Genomic DNA, 21,933 nt, shown 5'->3' with positions numbered 1-21,933 from the left:
GACAGGAGGAATGGTCAAGGGAACATTCAGTTAACTGTACAGTTTTAAAAAATGTTCTTTGTTACAGTAGTAGAATATTTACATAAAATTTTGTGTCATGTAAAAGAAAAGGGAGGGACCTATATTTATTGAGAGATATTGCCAGGTGCATATCTAAACCTGTATCTCTATATTTGAGTATGGATAGGTTAACAGTATAGGTAAGGTTAAAAATGTAGGCATGAAAAAATATTTAGGTGGTTATGGTAAATTAATGATAAATTACTAATGGAGCACACCATTATGAATCTGTAATCACATACAGTAGACTCATGGAATGTTGGGACTAGAAGCATCGTTCATGATCAACTATTGTGTTGGCCCTTTTAAAGGAATTTTTTAAGGAAAGCAGCATGATAGTTACACTTACCGATTTAATCAGTTGGTTGAGAAAATGTAAGATAAAAGGCAGTGATAAAAAGCACTGTTAAGTGTTTTATTTAATCCCAGAAGCATCTGCGTACTCGTATGCAGGCATACTTCTTTTATTGCACTTTGGAGACAGTGCGTTTTTTACAAATTGAAGGTTTGTAGCAACCCTGTGTTGAGCAAGTTTATTGGCACCATTTTTCCAGCAGCTCAGATGATGTAAAGTATTTTTAAATTAAGGTATGTACATCTTTTTTAAAGACAATGCTATTGTACACTTAATAGACTACTACAGTATAGTATAAATACAACTTTTATATGCATTGGGAAGCCAAACTATTAGTGTGACTCTATATTGTGATACTCGCTTTATTGTGGTGGTCTGGAGCCGACTCGCAATATCTTCGAGGTATGCCTGTATTTGAAAAATAGTGGCACACGTGAGTGAGACATTTACTCTACAGACAGTGTACAGCATAGGGGTTAAGTGCTCACACTCTGGAGTCAGAACCTAGTTTGAATCCATCGCTTGCTAACTATAACTTTGGACAAGTTACTTGTCCATCAACTCGTAAGTCTGTTTTCTCATCTATAAAATGTGAGTCATTGTACCTACTTTGTAGATCTGTTATGTGGATTATAAATGAGTTAATATATGTAAAAAGCCTGGAACAGTACCTAGCACATTGTAAGGACTGAAAGTGTTTGCTATTATAATGATGATGCCATGCTGTCTTGCATATAACGTGCAGTAAATTCAGAGACCTTCTTCTGATTAAGGTTTTTTTCTGTTGTTCTTAGATTCTTATTCCGATGAATAACTATTGGAACCTTTGAATAGTCTGTTATTAAAAAGATAGTGTTATTTGAATTTGTATTTACAGTTTTCCTTCACCCTCTTTGAGATCTCCGCCCACTGTATCAACGCATGCCTTAGAGTTATCAATCAATCCCCTCTTCTTTCTCACTTACGGTTCCTGGAGAGAACTAAGTCTTAATTCCCTATGGAATCATTTACATGTAATAAATTAATCTCACCTGTGCATCTACAGAGGTATTGGTAATGTGCCATTCTTGGGAGAATTAACAAAGTAGTCATTCAAATGATCTTCTGTGGTTCAGATGGGGAACCCCAGTTTTAGACGGTATACATATCACTTTATCTTGACTGCTGTGTTTCAATGTGGTAATGATGGCAGTGGCTGCTTCTATCTGTCTCCCAAAGTCTCCCTTGTATTTTTTTAATATACTTTATTTTTTAGAAAAATAAAGCAGATGGTACAGATATTTCCCATTGTGTTTTTTAAAAATCTCTATAGTTTTTGTCATTAAGCATAAAGTCTGGCACATAGAAGAATAAATAAATAGAGCATTTTCAAAATGGTTTAATATTTTTTTGTTTTAAGAAATTCTTTCCTACAATGAAATCTATATTTTCTTCTATACATTTTAAAATTTGTTTTTCACATTTGGGTCTGTAATATACCTGGAATTTATTTTTCAGTTTGGTGTGATGTAGAGACTTTGTTTTGCTGTGTGGTATGCCCAGTCATTTACTCAATACTTATAGTATTCATAGTTCTCTTTTCTTACAGTCAATTTTAATGTTATGTCTATGTGTCTTTTTTTTTTTATATATATGCCTAGATTTAGGTCTGAATGCTCTTTTCTGTTCCTTTGATCTGTTTGTCTATCTGGGCATCAATACCAAACTGTCTTAATTTTCTTAGCTTTCCAATAATTCATAATATCTGGTAGGGTAAGTCATTTCACATTTTATAATCCTATTTTTTCCCTTGTTCATCCAAATGTGTTTTAGAATCAGCTTGTTGTGTTCCTTGAAAAAACCTTATTAGGATTTTCATTGGAATGTATAGATTAATTAGGAAAGAATTGACATTTTTATGATGTCATTCATCATTCACTAAATACAGAGTACCTCTGCATACCGGGAACTGGGAATACAGCAGTGAACAAAACTCACAAATATTCCTGGACTCATGGAGCTTTCATTCTAGTAGAAGTATAAAAACCATAAACAAGATAAATTATATGCTCTGTTATTCACAATAGCCAAAAACTGGGACTAATCTAAATGTCCATCAAATGTATATTTATACAATGGAATACTGCTCGGCCATATAAAAAGGGACAAACTACTTATATACGTATATGCAGTAACACAGAGCAATCTTAAAAATATTATACTGGGTGTAAGAAGCCAGATACAATAGACTACATATTAATATTATATGATTCCATTTATGTGAAGTTTCTACAAGAGGCAAAACTATAGCAATAGGAAGCAGATCATTGGTTGCCTGGGGCTTGAAATGGGAACAAGGATTGACTAAAAGAGTACAAGGCAAATGTTTTTAGGTGATGCAAGGGTTCTAAAAGTGGATTATGGTGACGGTTGCACAACTGTATAGATTTACTAAAACTTATGAATTGTATACTTAAAAGAGGAAAATGTTGTGGTATGTAAATTATACCTTAATAAAATTGTTTAAAACAATTGTTTTATGCCAACACAGATGAACCTTGAAAACATGCTAAGCCACAAAGAAGCCAGTCTTGAAAAAACCCCACATGTTGTATGATTCCATTTTGGGGGATTGAGAAGGAAGTAGGGAATGACTTGCTAACATGTGTGGGGTTTTCTAGGGGGGTGATGAAAATGTTCTAAAATTGTCATGGTGGTGATGGTTGCACCACTTTGTAAATATACTAAAAACCAGTGAATTGTAAACTTTAAATGCGTGAGTTGTATGTTATGTGAGTTACCCCAATAAAACTGTTACAGAAAGCAAATGAAATTATATGCTATATATAAAGGAGAATTAGGAGTGGGGAGGGACGTGGTGGTGATGGTGCTCAGGAAGGTCTCACTGAGAAGGTAACAGTTGAGCAAAGACTTGAAAGAGATAGGGCTTGAGCCATGTGGATACCTGGGGGAAGAAATTTCTAGGAAGAGGGTTTAATCAGTGAGAGATCCTGAGAAGAGAGCATATCTGGCATGTTTGAGGAACAACTGTGAGGCCGGCATGGCTGAAGTAGAGCAAGCGAGGAACAGAGCCGTAGGAAATGAAGTTGTAACGACATTGGTTTTTACAGTGAGGAAGCTGCAGTGTCAATGTAGAGTTTTGAATAGAGAAGTGACATAGGTTCTTAACTTGGCAGCTGTCCTGAAAATAAACTGCAAGGTAGCATGGGAGGAAGCAGGGAAAGCAGTTAGAAGGCAGCCATCCAGGAAAGATACAAGTGACTTGGACCAAGGTTGAAGGAAAAAGTGGTCAGTTTTTTAATATATTTTGATGGAAGAAGCAATAAGATTTGCTGACATATTGGAGATGAGATAGGAGAGAAGGAGAAGAGTCAAAGAAGCTATATTTTTTGGCCAGAGAAACTGAAAGGGGGAAGATTGAGGATAAGGCACATTTTTGGGGGGGAAATGCCAGTTCTGTTTTTGACACGTTAGAGAAGCCCATCAGACATTCAGGGACAGGCTTGAGTAAGCAAATTAGATATCTAAATCTGGAGTGTAAGGAAGAGGTCCTCAAGTAAAGATTGTGTTTAAGGCTAGGAATCCTCCAGTCCACCCACGCAATATACTCATACTTAATAAAACAAGACTTTATTTTCCCTTAAGATAGGCTCTTAAAAATAGTTAACTTAACCTTCCCCTGCCTGCGAAGAGAATAAATATGTTAATTTTCTTGTATGTCAGGATCTTCAAGATGAAGTTGAAAGGGAGAATACTAATCTGCAAAAACTGCAGGCTCAGAAACAGCAAGTACAAGAACTCCTTGATGGACTGGACGAGCAGAAAGCCCAGCTGGAGGAGCAGCTCAAGGAAGTCAGGAAGAAATGCGCTGAGGAGGCCCAGCTGGTAAAGTCTGGCCTTACTGCCACAGACCTGTCTCTACCTTAGTGGCTCTTCCTGCTTGTTGTTGTTAGGTGGCAGTCAGTAGTTTGGGCACATGAAGGAAATGGACCATGGTTCATCCAGAAATTACAGGCCCTCTTTAGCGAAAATAAAGCATTTAATGTATTTTCCAAGTTTTATTTGAAAGTATGTGACCTATTCCTTCAACTTCCCTCTATTTTTTCCCCCTACTTTCCCTTTTCTATCAAAAATTTACATAAAAAATCCACCAAAATAGTAAATTAAACAAATAAACATACTGCATTATGGAACATTTTAATGACATCTCTTTTGTTTAATCCCCCTGTCTTGTCATTTACCCCCATATTATAGATCTCATCCTTGAAAGCTGAATTAACTAGTCAGGAATCACAGATCTCCACTTACGAAGAAGAGCTGGCCAACGCCAGGGAGGAGTTGAATCGCCTACAGCAAGAGACGGCAGAACTGGAGGAGAGTGTGGAGTCAGGGAAGGCCCAGCTGGGACCTCTTCAGCAGCACCTGCAGGAGTCTCAGCAGGAAGTCACTTCAGTAAGTCTGTACAGCAGCGAGAAGGGACATCAAGTGGGCCGGCACATCCTTTTAGGGAATTACACTTTCTCAGCTTCTGCTCCTTCTCTCTGCCTAGTTCATTCATGTTTCAGACAGTTCAGTTTCTCGTCACCTTTCATAAATGAAACTGTCATATATCTGGTACATCTGATGATCATTGGAGTCGTGGTTAAGAGTGTGGACTTGTAGGTGGGTGCTTTAGGTTCAAATGCTGGCTCTGCTTCTTACTACCTGAATCACTTTAATGCCAGATTCCTCATCTTTAAAATCGGAGAATTAACAGTACCCCAGGACTGCTGTGAAGATTAAATAAGGCAAAACCTGTGAGACATTTTAGCATAGTGTTTGAAACATAAATGCTAACAAGTGCAGGTTATTTTTATAAATAACCCAGTGTCTTCCTTTTTGTGACTCTAATTTTGAAATCAATTTTACTTATTTGGCAGCCTTTATTATTGTAAATTAGAAAATTGTTTTTTAATATAGATACATGTGCAGTGTTATGGTAGGTCCAGTGTTTAGATACTTGCCTTCCTAAATGGAGAATATTTTATAGAATGATAGTAAGATGGTTAGATAGGAGCATAGAGATCATGTAGCTGTTAAAATGAAAGGGCCTTTCAAAGTGAGAGGCAAAAAAAGCGTTTATTTGAGATCAATAAGAATAGCTATTAAGGATGCACGAGTTCAGGCAGAAGCCCAAATAGTGTTCCAATTAGGAGACAAAGGCGAGGGGTATTTATGAGAAGGGAAAGGGGAATAGTTACATCAATAGGAGGAAGGCATTTCTATTGATGCAGATAACATAGTGATATTAATTCTAAACAATGTTTTTAATTTTCAGTCCAGTACTGTGTTTCCCCCAAAATAAGACCTAGCTGGACAATCAGCTCTAATGCATCTTTTGGACCAAAAATTAATATAAGACCCATTATTATATTATGTTAATATTGTGTTATGTTATATGAGACCCGGTCTTATATAAGACCGGGTCTTATATTATAGTAAAATAACACCTGGTCTTCTATTATTTTTTGCTCCAAAAGATGCGTTAGTGCTGATTGTCTGGCTAGGTCTTATTTTCGGGGAAACACAGTAGTTATAATAACTGCGAACAGTTTGCAAACAGTTCTTCGGGGCAGTGTTGCCCTAAGCCCAGTCCACAGGTTGTTTTGCCCTATTTTAACATTCCAAAGGTTTGAGTCATAAGAGTTGCCCAAGCAGTCCCTCTGGCATGACAGCTCCCAGATCCATTTTTTTTTTTTTTTTTTTTTTGACATAGCCCATTCCTTTTATTTTGAATTTGAACTAACTGAGGCCGTAATATTTTTTGAGGTTCATCAACACTATAGCACGTATCAGCATTATATTCCATTGAATATTTATAAGGTATTTTGTTTATCCATTCACCAGTTAATGAACATTTAGATTCTTTCTACTTTTTGGCTCTTATGAATAATGCTGCTGTGAACATTTGTGTACAGTTCTTTGTGTGGACATAGGTTTTCATTTCTCTTGGGTATGAAATTGTTGGTTATATTGTAAAGTGATGCTTAATTTTTTTTTTTAACTTTCGATTCCCAAACTTTTCCAAAGTGGCTGTACCATTTTACATTCCCACCAGCAATGTGAGGGTTCCAGTTTCTCCACATTCTTACCAATACTTTTATTTTCTGTGTTTTTCATTATAGTCATTCTAGTAGGTGTAATGTGGTGTCTCATAGTGGTTTTTTAATTTATATTTTCCTAATGGCTAGTGATGTTGAGCATCTTTTCATGTGCTTATTTATTAACCATTCATACATCTCCTTGGATGAAATGTCTATTTAAATCTTTTGCCCAATTAAAAAATTGGGTTGTCTTATTATTAAATTATAATTTTTTAAAATACATTCCGGATATAAGTCTTTTATCAGATATTTGACTTGCAAATAATTTCTCCCTACCTCTGGCTTGTCGTTTCATTTTTTTCTTTGACTTGTTTGAAATTGGATTTCTTTCAAAGTAAGGAGCATAAATGAGAAAAGTAGAAAGGATTCTGGGTATTATAAATTATCATTGAGAAAATAAAACAATGTCTATGAGCAAGGAAACTAGCCTCAGTAAACTGTACTACCAAGTGTGCCAGATATATTTGGTGTCTGTGGAAGCTATTATATCTTGTATCTGATCTCCAAACCTTAAGAATAAACATTCCAATTTCTTACATTTGACTCAGTGGCTTGTGTGTCTTTCCCACAGAGGGCAGTATATTCCCATGGGTCTATAAAAATGAAAATCTGGTTATAAACTATTCATTGCTCTCTAAAGCTTAAACTGTAGCTTTTCTGGAAAAAGGAATAACTGAAGAAATTTTTTCTAACTTGCTAAATTTTCCTCTTCTTACCTAGTATTTGCAGAAAGAAAAAAGCAAAGATCCTCTGATCTTAAATCTATGTATTTGTACTTATACAATATATGCTATTTTTATCCAAGTATTTTGAAGGTGTTCTAAAAATTTATTGCATTTCTCTTGGACAGTTTCCAAAGAGCTTGTGTTAGTTGCACTACTGTTGTTTTTATATCATCTAAGTTTATGAAGAGACTAAGGAAGAACACAGGCTTAGTGACAGGTGCATGAGAGAGCCAGACAAGATTGCCTAGTTTTGTTCAAGATTCTACTGATTGTCTCAGAAATAACCATGAGGAGCAAACTGTCCTAAATAGAATTGTTTGATAGGCAAGTATTTCCCCTTACTGCTTCCTCAATATGATGGGTATTATTTTAGTGTTAAGGTTTTAAATTTTTGAATGCGGGGTTTATAGTGGGTACTGAAATTGATTCGATGGTCATGGTAAAATTAAAAAAAAAAAGAAACGAGAATAGGAAACATCAGAGTGCATTACATGTAGTAAGGATAAGTATCACTTCATGAAAACTGTTTCACCACTGTATGTGCATATGTATGTATGTGTATAAAGTCATATATAAACTATATATGATTGTGTATGTGTCTGTGTTTTACGTGTGTGTTTATGTTTATGTATACGTCTATTCACAGAGAGACATATCCAGATATATACATACATATTTACTGAGTTAGGATGTAAAATCTATTTCTTTCTATGGCTTAAAGTAAAAAAAGGTTTATAAGTCTTTGTTCTATCACTAGGAATATACAAGACATACGTTGTGTGTTACAAATGTGTAGTATTTTTGGATTGTTTAAATTCTAAATACGATGAAGTTTGGGAGAGAGAGAGAGAGAGAGAGAGAGAGAGAGAGAGAGAGAGAGAGAGATTAGATAGATAGATAGATAGATAGATAGATAGATAGATAGATAGATAGATAGATGCTTTCTGATGTCCATGGTTAAAAATTTTAAGCACAATACTTGTGTTCATTAAGTGAACACATATTAAGCACTTAACTGTGCATCGTTGTGCTAGATGTTAGTTAGAGATACAAAGTTGATAACAAAAGTTGTGGTCTCTACCCTCAAAGAGTTCAAGGTTTTTAACTTTTTTAAAATGGGGTGAATTAGTGGGGAAGGAACAGAGGAAAACATAATTATAGGCTTATAGGAATGGGAAATTCGGTGTGCCAGGTACCTATACACACATTGTCCATCGTTTATATAGTCCTCTACATTTTACAGAGTTCTTTCAAATATATCTTTTGCTTTGTGTAACAGGTGATAATTACTACTCCCTTTTGAATTAAATAGAGACTTGAAGAGGTTATTCTGACGATGATCACCTAACTAGAAGGTGACAGAACTAGATTTACATCTGTCTCCCAATCCAATATAGTGTTCTTTCCCAGGTTATGATCCTGAAATATCTGTGCAAAATTACAGGTTCCAAATTGAGCAACTTAAAAACCTTATGGGGATCTGGGTGCTAGACTTATTGGGGTAATCATTTTCTAAGTTATGTAAATGTCTAATCACTAACCTGTATACCTGAAACTAATATAATATTGTATGTCAACTGTAACCGAAAAAATTTTCTTAAGAAAAATAGAGTTCAGCCTAAAAGTCTTAACAGGGGGGGGAAAAACCTTATGGGGAAAATAAGATTAGGTGAATAGAGTCTTAATTTATGAAATGTCAGTAGGTATTTTTTATGTTTGCTAAAAACCAAAAGCACAGCATGCTAACAAATAAAGAGAATTCCATTGTCATTTAAAATATGTATAATTTATGAAAAATGGGAGTATTCCTTTTCATTAGAAACATTTTTTTATTCTACTTTCTCAGTTTCTTTGAGATACTTGTAGATTTGTTTTTCTTTGTTATAGATGTTAGTATAACTAAGCACTTTTTTCCTTTCCCTGATCCCCAACATTTTTTTACATATATATTAAAATTTTATTGAATACTATCGTCTATGCCCCACTATTGTCCCAAGAGTATAAAGTCACTTGGATATTGGGATCAAAAAGACTTTGAGTGCCTTTTATTTAGCATATTTGGCAAGCTTAAATTTAGAGACTACTTCCTAGGGCTCTAGCCCACTAGTAAAAAATGCCAGAGCTCATTTTACCTTTGTCTTCACTCTTTGCCTTCCCAGTAGGAGTATGGATGACTCCAAAGCCTTGTGTACTTTCCCTCAACTTCCTTTATCTCTTCTAAAGCTTCACTGAAAAATCTTCACTTGCTCTGTCACTTTGCTATCTTTTCCCCAATACCTTGAGCCTTCTATACCCTACAGGACTATCAGTATACAGATATTTGAGTCAAAATTCTTGGAACTTGAAAAAGATGTACAAAAGCAAATCTGTATGTTCTAGAATCTCAAGAGGAGAACTTACTTGAATGGATTACTGAAATCTTTAAGTTAGGCTTTCTTCCCAGAGTATTCTCCTTACAGAAGCAAATTTATCATTGACCAAGTCCAAGGGTATAGCCAGTTTTACGTTGCATGTCTTTGTAGTAATAAGTTCTGTTTTGTATTTCTACTTTGTGTTGACAGATGCAAATGAAACTGATGGAAATGAAAGAGGAAAACCATAATAATCAATTAAATTGGTGCAGTAGCCCACACAGCATTCTTGTAAATGGAGCTACAGATTATTGTAGCCTGAGCACCAGCAGCAGTGAAACAGCCAACCTGAATGAGAACGCCGAAGGCCAGAGCAACCTCGAGTCGGAGCCCATACATCAGGAGTCTCCAGTGAGTCTAATAGATCCGTAACCTTCATAATCAACTTCAGAAAAAAATTGATTTAGATCAAAGTTTTCTTGACATCATACCTAATATAAATACGTTTACTGCCTCCTCTGAGGACAATTGAGGTGTTGTTTTTTTCAGAGGCAGAGAATGGGTACTGATCCGACAATTCTAACAGTTAATATGTAAAAATGTAATTTTAACCAATCTATTTGTTACAGAGCATGTTTTCAAAACAGTAGTTTTGTAGATAGTAACTTTTTAAAACAGTTTTTATATTCTCTCACCCAAAGGTGAAAGGGATTCTTTGTTTCATAATGCTGAGGATATTTATTTAGCAGTTATTTAGAGAGCATCAACTACGTGTAAGAGTGCTGCTGTGTTGTGTTTCAGAGCTACAGAGACTAAAGCCAAAAGAACCCTGCCTTCAGGCAGCATACAGTCTAGCAGTGTGATGCTGTGTGAAAGGGCTGTGACAAAGGAAGCACGGGATGTTCTGGTAGGACAGCTTGGAGAGGGCTCAGAGAAATGATGTAGGGAAAGCTTCACAAGTAACCTTCACAGTGAGAAGGGGTCAAGCAAAGCAGAAGGTGGTACACTCCTAGCAGAGACAACAGCATTAGCATCAGTATGAGATGGGAGAGAACGTGCTACACAGGGTTGTGGGAAGTTTTCAGAGGAGATCTTCTGATGGTGGAGAGAACGTTGGTAGGGGATGAGGCACTCTCCTAGTGGGTACCTGCATTATCTCTGGTACTTTATCAGCATATAGGTGCCTGAGCACCACTCCAAATTGTGGAACTAGAGTTTCTGGGATGGAACCAGGTATATATATTTTATAAACAAAATCCCTGGGTGATTGTGATGTGTACCTGGATAAAAATGACCACTTTTAGGTCAGAAAAGACCACAGAATAAAAAATTGGGATTCATCTTGAAGCACTGGGGAATTTATCATACTACAGTGATAGGCATTGGGGAATTTCAAGCAAGAAGTGACACGATTAAGTTTACCTTTTAGAAAATGTGGAGAATGGATTGGAGAGTGGGACTGGACACAGAGATATAAGAGACTATTGGAATGGTCTGGGTGAGAGTTGTTTTAACCTAAACTTAAGCAATAACAAGAGGGATGATTAGAAGAATACAAATTTGAGAGATATTAAGGATATAAAATTAACAGACTTGATTTTATTTACACAGTACAGTCTTGGACACATTATAGAATATTTTTTAAGCACAAAAGGTACAATTACTAGGTTATCCTTCAAAGACATAGGGTGGTATGAAATGGAGATTTCCCCTGCTGCTTCTGAAGCCTTACTAATCTACTCATATAAATCCAGAAAACAATGGGAAGCCACTGAAGAACTCTTAACCAGAAGGGGCAAGATCAGATTAACATTTTAGATCTGTTACTTTGACTAAGGTAGATAGATTGGAAGGGCATACGTTACAGACAGGAACGTTGGAAGAGTACTATAGTAATCTGGACCAGAAATGATGATACTGTAATGGGTGATAGTGACAGGATGGAAAAGAAGGGAAGGATTTGAGAAAGAGGTAGGAAGTAGACTCAGTAAAACTTGGAGTCTAACTGAGGGGTGACTAAAGGGACTTGGTTAAGGAGGACCTGATGTTTTCTGGACACTTGCTGGTACCATTTTCCCAAGAAAGATTAGAGGAGACATCGTTCGCTAAATATGTTCTGCTTGTCTTTTTTTATTTTCTAGTAAGTTTTGGTTATTCTTTGTCAGTTTCCTCTGCCAAGTAGAAAATGTATTTGTTAGTCCATGTAGCATTAATATTTTGTAGGCAAGAAGTAGTCCTGAAGTGCTGCCTGCTGGTGTGACTGATGAAAACGAAGTGGTGACTGCAGCTGTTAATGAAAAACTTCGTCCTGAATTTAACAATGACAGACATTCAAAAGAGGTAAAAATAATTTCACATGTAATGTTCTTATCACTGGTTTCCCAAGATGGGTTATACACTATTTTAGGCTGAGTAAAGAGAAAAATGTGTTAAGTGAACTCTTTGACCACAGAAATATTTGTTACATTACCATCAGTTGGTTTTTCAAAGCACGTTATTTTAAAATGTTATTTTAAAATGTAAGCTTTGGTTCCTAACAAAAAAGTTCTTATTTAAAATTATTTTCAGGAAGATCCGTTTACTGTAGAATCAAGTTCACTGACAGATCCAGTTGCAGATACAAACTTGGATTTTTTCCAGTCTGATCCTTTTGTTGGCAGTAAGTACTCTATTTTTATATTATAAATTTACCGAAAAGGCTTTTTAATACATAAACTATATAAGAATTAGGGCTTCAGTTTTGAAAGCCTACTCATCATAATAAAAGTAAAGTAGAGAGTAAAGTTTTATATGCTCAGATTTTAATATATGTTCTCTTCAGGCAACTAAATCCTGGGACTAAGCCTTTGATTATTACTTAGGAGCCCCTGATAAAGAGTACGTTTCTTCTTCATAATAAGGATCAAAAGGAAGAGAGGAGATGGGTCTTAACCAGAGTGCCCTATTTACTGGAAGTGCCAACACCATGCTTTAAAAAAGTGGAAGCTATAGTAGTAGTTAATAGACTGGTCCCTGCCCTGAAGATGCCTACAATCTTATCGAAGAAACCTAAGTTTAATAAACTAAGATATGTCATGTAAGTGTAAACTCTGCTAAATATCACTTGTGTCAAAGCGCTTTTTGCGTTTTATTTATTTCTAAAATCACTTTGTGAAACGGATATGTCAGTTTATATCAGTTTTAAAGACAAGAAACTGAGGCACATAGAATAACTTCCTTCGAGTCATGGCAGAAATGAGCTTAGATATTAGAACACTTTTAAAAAATCTTTATTGAGCTATATAAAGTGTGGAAAGGTACATAAATTGAACCTTTAAAGTATATAATTAAATGGTTTTATTGTATTCACAGAGTTGTATAATCATCGCCAAAATCTAATTTTGGAACTTTTTTTTTTTTTAACACCCCATAAAGCAACCCCATCTGTACCCATTAGAAGTCAGTTCCCATTCCCCTAACCCCAGCTCTAGGCAACCACTAATCTACTTTGTATCTGTGTAGATTTGCATATTTATGTAGTTATGCAATATGTGTTCTTTTATGTCTGGCTTCTTTCATTCAGTGTAATATTTTTACGGTTCGCTCATGTTGTAGTTTGTTTTGGTATTTCATTCCTTTATATTAACGGGGTAATATTCCATCAGATGGATATACCACATTTTACTTATTCATTGGTTTATGGACTTTTGAGTTGTTTCCACTTTATTCACTATTATGAGTAATGCTGCTATGAACATTTATATACAAGTTTTTGTGTGGATATATGTTTTTATTTCTCCTGGGTATATATCAGATCATACCATAATTCTATGTTCAATTGTTTGAGGAACTGCCAGACTGTTTTCCAAAGTGTCTGCACCATTTTACATTCCCCCCAGTGATGGATATGGGTTGCAATTTCTCTGTATCCTCGCCAACACTCATTATTATCTATCCTTTTGATTACATAGCCATCCTAGTGGGTGTAAAGTGCTATATCATTGTGGGTTTGGTTTTTTTTATTTCCCTAATGACTAACACTGTTGAGCATCTTTCCCTGTGCTCATTGGCCATTCGTATGTCTTCTTTGGAGAAATGTTTATTCAAATCATTTGTCCGTTTTTTAATTAGGTTGTTTGTCTTTTTATTGTTGTAAGAGTTCTGTACATATTCTAAATATAAGTCCTTTAATCATATATATGATTTGTAAATATTTTCTTGTATTCTATGTTGTCTTCATTTTGAAGTCCAATTCATCCATTTTTTCTTTTGTCACTTATGCTTTTGATGTCATATCTAGATCCAAAGTCATGAAGATTTACTCTTACGTTTTCTTCTAAGAATTTTATAGTTTTAGTTGTTACATTTAAGTCTTTGATCCATTTTGAATTAACTTCAGTATATGGTGTGAGATAAAGATCCAGCTTTATTCTTTTGCATATAGATATCCAGTTGTCTCAGCACCATTTGTTGAAGACTATTCTTCCTCCATTGAATTGTCTTGGCACTCTTGTCAAAAATCAAATGACCATAAATGACAGGGTTTATTTATTTCTGGACTCTCCGATTCTATAAGAATTGTTTTTTACTTCAGTGAAGCTTAGTGTTTCTTTCTGAAATGGTGATGGTAGTAATACTTATCCTGTACTGTTGTGAAGAGCAGAGACTTTGTTAGTAAAATTCTAGCTGTGATCAAGAGGTAAGTATAATTAGCTCTAATTCAAATTAGCCTCTCTTATGAGATGTGTTGAAGTTCTGCCTTTACTCTTTATTATTTTAAATATTTGCTAAAGGTGGTTGGCATTCACTGTTTTTATCTACTTTGAGGTAGAGTTAATGAAACAAACTTTGCTTTAAGAAATTTTGCTATTGTTTTAAAGTTGCCCTTTAAGTAATGGTGTCACAACAGTAAATATTATTTTGATTTGTCCTTATTTATATTTCATTACAGGTGATCCTTTCAAGGACGATCCTTTTGGGAAAATTGGTCAGTATATTATTGGGGTCCATCTTAGCTTATATTTGATTCTGCTTAATTATAAGCTTATGTTGTATTTAGGAATGAGAGATCACAGCTGGGTAGTTATAGGAAATGGACTTCCTTTTTATTTAGTTTTGAAACTGATCTAAGGCCCCACTAAGATGTTGTATGTGCCTGGCATTTTCAGAGAGAAAGTGGTAGATTCTTGTGAATTTGCTTAATAACTGTTAGCTTCACTTTTTAAAAAATTAGTGCTTATACTTTGATCCTTTCATAATATTTACACTGATTTCTCCTTATTAGCTGAAGATTAGATGAGCATAATGAGCTACATACGACAGGGTTTAGAACTTGTGTTTTTCCAAAATTACAGCGTATTCCAACGAATGGGGGAAAAGGAAACATCTTAAAGAATTACTAAACGTCAAACTTTTAAAGATAATCTTTCTTGGGGTTTTTGCATTAGAATAAAGCAAATTTTGTGTTCCATTTAGTTATTGCTTTCCAAACCTGTTCCAGACTATTGGCTATTATACTTGAGCTCAGAGAGAAAAATACATTTAGAAATTTTTGTTGTTTCTTCAGTTATGATAGCATAGAATGAGATCCCTTGAAATTATATGCTAATTTTAAGAAATAAGTTTATTATGTGAAAGACTCTTATCTTTTATCAAAACCAGAAAGGAATCTGTGATCCCCTCTCCACCCCACCCTCAAAATTATAATCACCAGCTTAGTGGAATTATTTAAGCCTAGCATACAGGAAACATTTGTGTAGTAAGTGTTGGAATTATTTATATGCATTGGGTGCGTGATGAACAAGTAGAAAAGAATTGTTAACACATTGCGTATGGATCATGAGAATCTGCACGAGGGATTTAAACACCGCCGTACGCAATGTGTTAATTAAAACTGTTTAACTACATGGAACTGTCTGTACTTTTTTTATGATCCATAGTCATAATGCAAAGTACCTAACTTAGATTCTGCAGGAGTTCAAAATGTCTTTTTATTACGGCAATTGTCGTGCCTTCAGGTGACAGGAAACTCAGTATAATAGTTTTTGAGTCTCATATTTGTGCTGTATTTTCTTAGATCCATTTGGAGGTGATCCTTTCAAAGGTTCAGATCCATTTGCATCTGACTGTTTCTTCAAGCAATCTTCTACTGATCCTTTTGTCACTTCAAGTACTGACCCTTTCAATGCAGCCAGCAATAGCAGTAATACATCGGTAAGTGGGAGGGTTAAAAACAGTCAAATGGATAACAAGTGTTGTAAGCGAGTTCCTTGAAATATACAGTGATGAAAGAATCCCCTTTAGGTTACTTCTGATGGACCATAAAAAATTTTTAGTCTCGGGGTGGCTGGTTATCTCAGTTGGTTAGAGCGCAGTGCTCATAACACCAAGGTTGCTGTTTCGATCCCCGCATGGGCCACTGTGAGCTGCGCCCTCCTTAAAAAGAAAAAAAATACATTTTTTTTTTTTCAGTCTCACTCATCCCATCTAATTTTTGATTCAGAGTAGTAGTTCACAGCTTGACACCCACTGGAATTAACTAGAATAACTTAATATCATCCAAAAATCCACCCTTCAAAGGACCAAATATTATCCCACTGGGGATATTAAAAATAAATGATTAGAAATCCATTCACCAGTTTTAAGTAAAGCTTTTCAGAAATGTTTGGTATGAAATTCAATTTAAAATAACAGCATTGATGTTTTAGTAAACTAAAATCATTTATGTTATTTTATAGACACATTTGGAATGTTAATCTTATAAAAGAAGTACAAATTCCCACTAAGTGTCAGATTCTATTGAGGGCATACATAGTACAATCATTATTTAATAACCTCATACTGTAATCAGGTACTTCTGTGTGCTGTACATTGTTCCTAATCTTCACATCAACCTTGCGAAGTAGGGGTTGGTTTTCTGTTTCAACAGTAAGGACATTGGGACTTGGGGAAAATTAATTTAATGTAACCAAGGTCATATAGCTAAGTCCTTTATCATCTGGAGGCTTTAAAAATAAAATATTTACATCATGGATATTTAAACATATTCAAAGTAGAGTAATATAATGAAATACTTTAACAAACTTTCATATATCTGTCACGCAATTTCAGTAATTCTGAGTAATTTGGGAGGTTTTTTCCCCCCGATTTTTATTTGGAGGTTTTTTAACTTTATTTATTTAAGTGTGTTTTTTCCAGGACCCATCAGCTCTAAGTCAAGTAGTTGTTTCAATCTAGTTGTGGAGAGCGCAGCTCACACTGGCCTATGTGGGGATTGAACCAGAAACCTTGTTGTTAAGAGGACTGCGCTCTAACCCACTAAGCTAACTGGCCACCCCCTTGGAGGCTTATTTTTTAAGGCAGGATTTTCATGTCTACAAGTAAACCAGATCCAGAAAGGGTCAGCTGAGTAACAGACATTTGAAGGAAAAATTCTGTTTTTTAATGCTCTTCGATAAAGAAGACTTCCTTATAAGAGTAATTGATTCTTTTAAAGATGGTAGATTTTTGTATTCTCGAATTGCCTCCTTACTGTATTTGGTAAAGAGCTACTTGGCCAATAGCTGGTATTTTCCATTGATGTAAAACTGAGCAAATGCCTCGTAACTGAATATTTGTGGTTTCCACAGGCTACTGGATACTGTGTTTTCCTACAACCTTAGTTTGCAGTGTGGACCTGTTTGCCAAATTCTTTTTAAATTGGCTGCAACCTGAATTCTTTTCCTCTCACCTTATTCTACCCTTTCATTCTTCACTTGAATCATTTAAAAAGCAAGAAAGCCAAAGTAGTTCTTCCTAATTTAAAAATAAAAGTTTCTCTTGTTCCTCTACCCTGTTGAAAATTTTCTGCCATTAGTTCTATTTCCTTTTTCTCTTTTCTACCCAATTTTCAAAAGCATCTTGACCTTGCTGACAGCTCTTAATTTCTCCATGAAAAACAAAACATAAAAACAAATCGGCAATACAATAATAGCTATGTTTATCGAATCTCTTCTATGTGCCAGGCATGGTGCTAAGTTCTTTTCACGTGTTACCCCATTTAATCTTCACTATAATCCTATGAGACTCATATTGTTATCCTCATTTTTAAGATAAAGTATATGAGGCTTAGAGAGGTTAAGTGGTAGTAAGTTAGTAAATGACAGAACTAAATTCAAACCCTGGTTAGATAGAACAGAATTCAAACCTGGTCTATCTGACCAAAATCTAAAGTCCTTACCGCGATAGTGTAAGGTTAAAACTTATTTCTCGCTAGCTCCAAAACCTCACATTTTTGTGATCTTCCTTTATTTTGTAAAACAGCCTTCTGATTATGCCTCCAGACATGAATCTCTCCCTGAAAGTCCTGTTCCCTCAAGGCTGGTTTCTGCTCTCAAAGGGACGTAATTTTAAAAAACAAAACAACTGCCATTCCCTGCTTTCTGAGCTCGTGGTAGCACTGTGTAGGTGCTAAGTCATTCTGTCAAAGGGGAGAGAACTTCGGTGGTATGTTAGGTGACCTTGTAGGAGGATTTTAGAACATTAATTTTATAAAATCATACCATCTGAATTTTAGTTACAAATATTGCCTTTGTGTACTAAATTGCCTAATTATCAGACTGGTCATAATTGAACGTTAAGAGAGTTTTGTGGCCACTGATTCCATCATGGGCTGCACACTCCATCTTGTTCCCCTTCCTCTCCCAGGGGCCTTTTAGGGAGGTTGCACAGTGTACGATGAAGGAATAGGCATGCTTTTTGTATTTTTGTCTATAATGGTACATAAAACTTGCAAGCTGTTATTAAAAACCAGGCCTGTTAGTTTTTCCTTCCCTCAAAGTCAAAAGAAGAAGCAATAAAAGTTGTTGACTTACATTATCATGTCAGTGACTTTCTCTTACACTGGTATTTTCACTATTATATTAGGAACCATGGGAAGTTACTTTGCTCTACAGACCAGCTTAACTTTTTTTCTTTGATTGCTGTTTACTCATTCAGCAGATAAAATTAGGGTATAAGCTAGTGAGCGAGTTTTGTAATGTCATTGGCATCAGTTAAAATAAGTACTATCATTTTCAGTTCCAAAAACTTCATTAGTATTATTTCTTTAAGTCCCAGTTAACATTACTTTTCTCTTTTCAAATACATTTGTTTCACTTGGAAATTTACAAATTGAGTGCTGCGTTATCCTTTGACATTCAGTTATAATATCTAATTTCTTGATGATTAGAAATAGATGACATTGATGACATTGATAGCCATTAGTCAGAGTAGGAGATAAATATTCCAAAACTCCTTTCACACCCCTTTCCCTTGTCTGCCAAACCTCTTAAAAAGAGCTTGATACCAGAAAGAGAAAGTTCAATTGTCTTCCTAAATATACAATTTGTTTAACTATGATTAAAAACTGAAGTAGGAAGACAGTTCAAGAGCAGGAATCTCTGGCTTCTGGTAAAGTCCTTACTCTTTGTAGCCACTCACCCTTGCCACTTGATCCAGATTTTTACATGGCTTATTTGAAAATAAGAGGACCTTTTTGCAGAAAACTGTATATCTATATCTATCTTCCCCACCCCAGCCCCCCCATTCACAAGCACATGTTTCCTCCAAGGGGAAGAATGCTAAAATTATTTTTAGATGACACTTAGAAAATGGAAATCTAGCATTTTCTGAAGTACTAGATTATTTATGAGTTAGAATAGTATGCTGGATATTTTTGTACCAGTAAAAATTCCTTAGTTTTAATAGCTGTACTATGATTATATGAAATATTAACATTAGAGGAAGCTGGGTGAAGGAAATATGGCAACTCTGTACTATCTTTACAAATGTTCTAGAAATCTAAAATTATTTCAAAAAAGAAAGTTAAAATAGTGTGCATCTATACAAGTAGCAAAATTTTGAAGGAAAGAAAAAAATGCCACCAAAGTCAAGATAATAGTTACCTCTACAGAGGAGAGATGGGATTGTGATTGGAGAGGAGCGCATGAAGACTTCTAAGGTGCTGGCAGTTTCTTGGGAGGTGATCACATGTGTTCGCTTGACACTTGTTTATTAAACTGTACATGTGTTTCATACACTTTGATGAATGAATGTTGTATTTCACAATAAAAGGTCAGAAATGATATGTGCCATTTCAATTTAGTAAGATTGCAAATCAGGAGGGGATAACATTTGTTCCTAATGCCTTGTGTTCCTTAATGAATTTAGAGTCTGTAAAGAATATTTTCTTGGATATGGCAGTGAGGTTTCAACTATGAAATGCTGCCTCTCAATCATGGTTTTGTGTATTTTGTTTAGGTAGAAACATTGACACACAATGATCCATTTGCTCCTGGTGGAACAGTTGTTGTTGCAGCTAGTGATGCGGGTAAGGAAATAATCTATCAATTTCTTTGAACAGTAAACATTACCTTTTTCTTTAAGCTTTACTTATTTATTTATTTGTTTGTTTGTTTGGTCTCCAAACGTGTTTGTCCTATTTACTTAAGTATGGCTTTAAAATCATTGCATAGTTCTAGCCAATTGTAGTCTACCAATAATAATGACAAGTGTTTCTGTATCACTTTCTACTTTTCTTATTAGTCATTATCTCATTTATTGTTCATGTTAAAATATCACAAAAATATGTACTCTAGCCAATGTCAGTAAACCAATAATTTTGTTTTCCTTTATAAAAGCAGTGTTGCTTGGCAGTTTCAAAGTCAGCATTGGCTATGGATGTTGGCCTAAATTTAAAAGTTAGTGGCTTTCAATAGGTAATAATAGCTTTACAAATAGTAGATGGATTCTGTTAATAATACAGAGAAAAGTTAAATGTTATTCTAGCATCCAGTTTTCATGCTTTATTTTCCATTTATCTTTTAAATAACCTTTTAAGTAATAGTCTCATTATCAAGATCAGGAAACTGAGGACCAGAGCATTAATTAAGTTAATCAAGATTATACAGTTTACTAGATTTGAACCAGGTGAAACTAGGATTCAAACCTAATTCTGACAGAGTCTAAAAGCTTTTTTAACTAAGTAACTCTGCTTCTTTCTCACTATTCATTTAAAAAATTAAACAAACAGACCAGTTATTATGTAGGAGAGCAGGGAATTAGAGGGAAGTAGACTCAAAGAAGTAAATACTTCAATATCATGCTGAAAATGGGATGCCTTATTTTTCCAGATGAAAATAAGGTGAGTTATTCAGTACACAAATTTGTTGATTGTGACAAATTGAGAATTATCGGCATAGAGAAAGATTAGTAGGAATGCCTTCACAATTTGAATTTCTTGTATTGTACAAATTATAACAAGATGAGATTTAGCAGTGTGCATTATTTATTTTCAGGTTGAAAATTAACTTCCAACATGAATAGAAGGAAGGAGGAATGTAAAAAGCAGATATGTAGAAAACAAGATTTAATGTAGTGCTGGGTGTTGATTTAAATTTAGAATGACAGCAAATAAGATTTCTAAAAGGCTTATTGTAGCAACAGTGGTTAAATTGTATCTTTTTAAAATACATGTGCTTTTTTAGACTCATTATTGGACTGATGAATTATACATTGCTAGGAATATTATATGGTTAGAAAGGACAACGTAGGAAAATAAAATGAAAGGTTAATACATTTTTAATTAACTCTCGATTGTGCACCCTAAGGAATGTTACCATGAGAGTTCATTAAAACGGCAAAAATTTAAAGGAAAGGGAAGATCACCGCCATTTAGGGTAAATCATGAATGATTTTAAAGCAGAAGGTGGCTTTTGTGGTATGCCTTGACAGTGTGGGCTAGAGTTTTTAATAAGTATGGAAAGAGAGTATGTAAAGCAAAGGGAGTAACATGAGCAAGGAATATAGGTAGGACATACGGGGCAGTTCAAGGAAAGATGAGAGTTAGCAGTGTGCATTATTTATTTTCAGGTTGAAAATTAACTTCCAACATGAATAGAAGGAAGGAGGAATGTAAAAAGCAGATATGTAGAAAACAAGATTTAGCTTATTTATAGAGGAATAGTCAGGTAAAGTCCAAAGTGGTAGATTGCAGTCTTCCTGTAGAAGATTTCTATTGCCTTATGTTGGTCTTCTCTTTCAATTCCATTTCATTTCCTGTGACTATAATAGCCGGGGAGGGGGCTAAGATTTATTATTAATCATAATAATAAGGATACCATTTATTGCATACTTGCATAGTTCCAGCACTCCAGGTGCTAGCCATTTTTGCATACTTGGTCTCACTTAATTCTCCCACGTAAAGCCATTTCAAAAGGTTAAAGAAGTGGTCATAGATGGACCCACATTCTCGGTCCACCTGAGGTCTCTGGCTTTCCACTGACCTCTGGTCATTCCTTCTG

The 21,933-nt window shown here is 35.0% G+C and overlaps 1 protein-coding gene across 5 annotated transcripts in view; it reads left to right on the top strand.

The window, feature by feature from the left end:
- EPS15 (epidermal growth factor receptor pathway substrate 15) overlaps positions 1-21,933 on the top strand; it is a 102,093-nt gene that overhangs the window by 64,561 nt on the left and 15,599 nt on the right. For all 5 annotated transcript variants that reach the window (XM_088791133.1, XM_074334711.2, XM_019742857.3 and 2 more), the window contains 8 exons: positions 4,139-4,300; positions 4,670-4,867; positions 9,845-10,045; positions 11,858-11,974; positions 12,203-12,293; positions 14,565-14,600; positions 15,690-15,826; positions 19,892-19,961. In XM_088791133.1, the coding sequence (XP_088647259.1) occupies positions 4,139-4,300; positions 4,670-4,867; positions 9,845-10,045; positions 11,858-11,974; positions 12,203-12,293; positions 14,565-14,600; positions 15,690-15,826; positions 19,892-19,961 (1,012 nt within the window). The remainder of the gene's footprint in view (positions 1-4,138; positions 4,301-4,669; positions 4,868-9,844; positions 10,046-11,857; positions 11,975-12,202; positions 12,294-14,564; positions 14,601-15,689; positions 15,827-19,891; positions 19,962-21,933) is intronic.

This window comes from Rhinolophus sinicus, chromosome 14 (assembly GCF_057876585.1).
Source record: "Rhinolophus sinicus isolate RSI-liver-muscle chromosome 14, RSI-T2T, whole genome shotgun sequence".
In the NCBI taxonomy this organism is placed as follows: domain Eukaryota; kingdom Metazoa; phylum Chordata; class Mammalia; order Chiroptera; family Rhinolophidae; genus Rhinolophus; species Rhinolophus sinicus.
The sequence above is the reverse complement of the archived record's forward strand: the minus strand, read 5'-3'. Positions and strand labels throughout refer to the sequence as shown.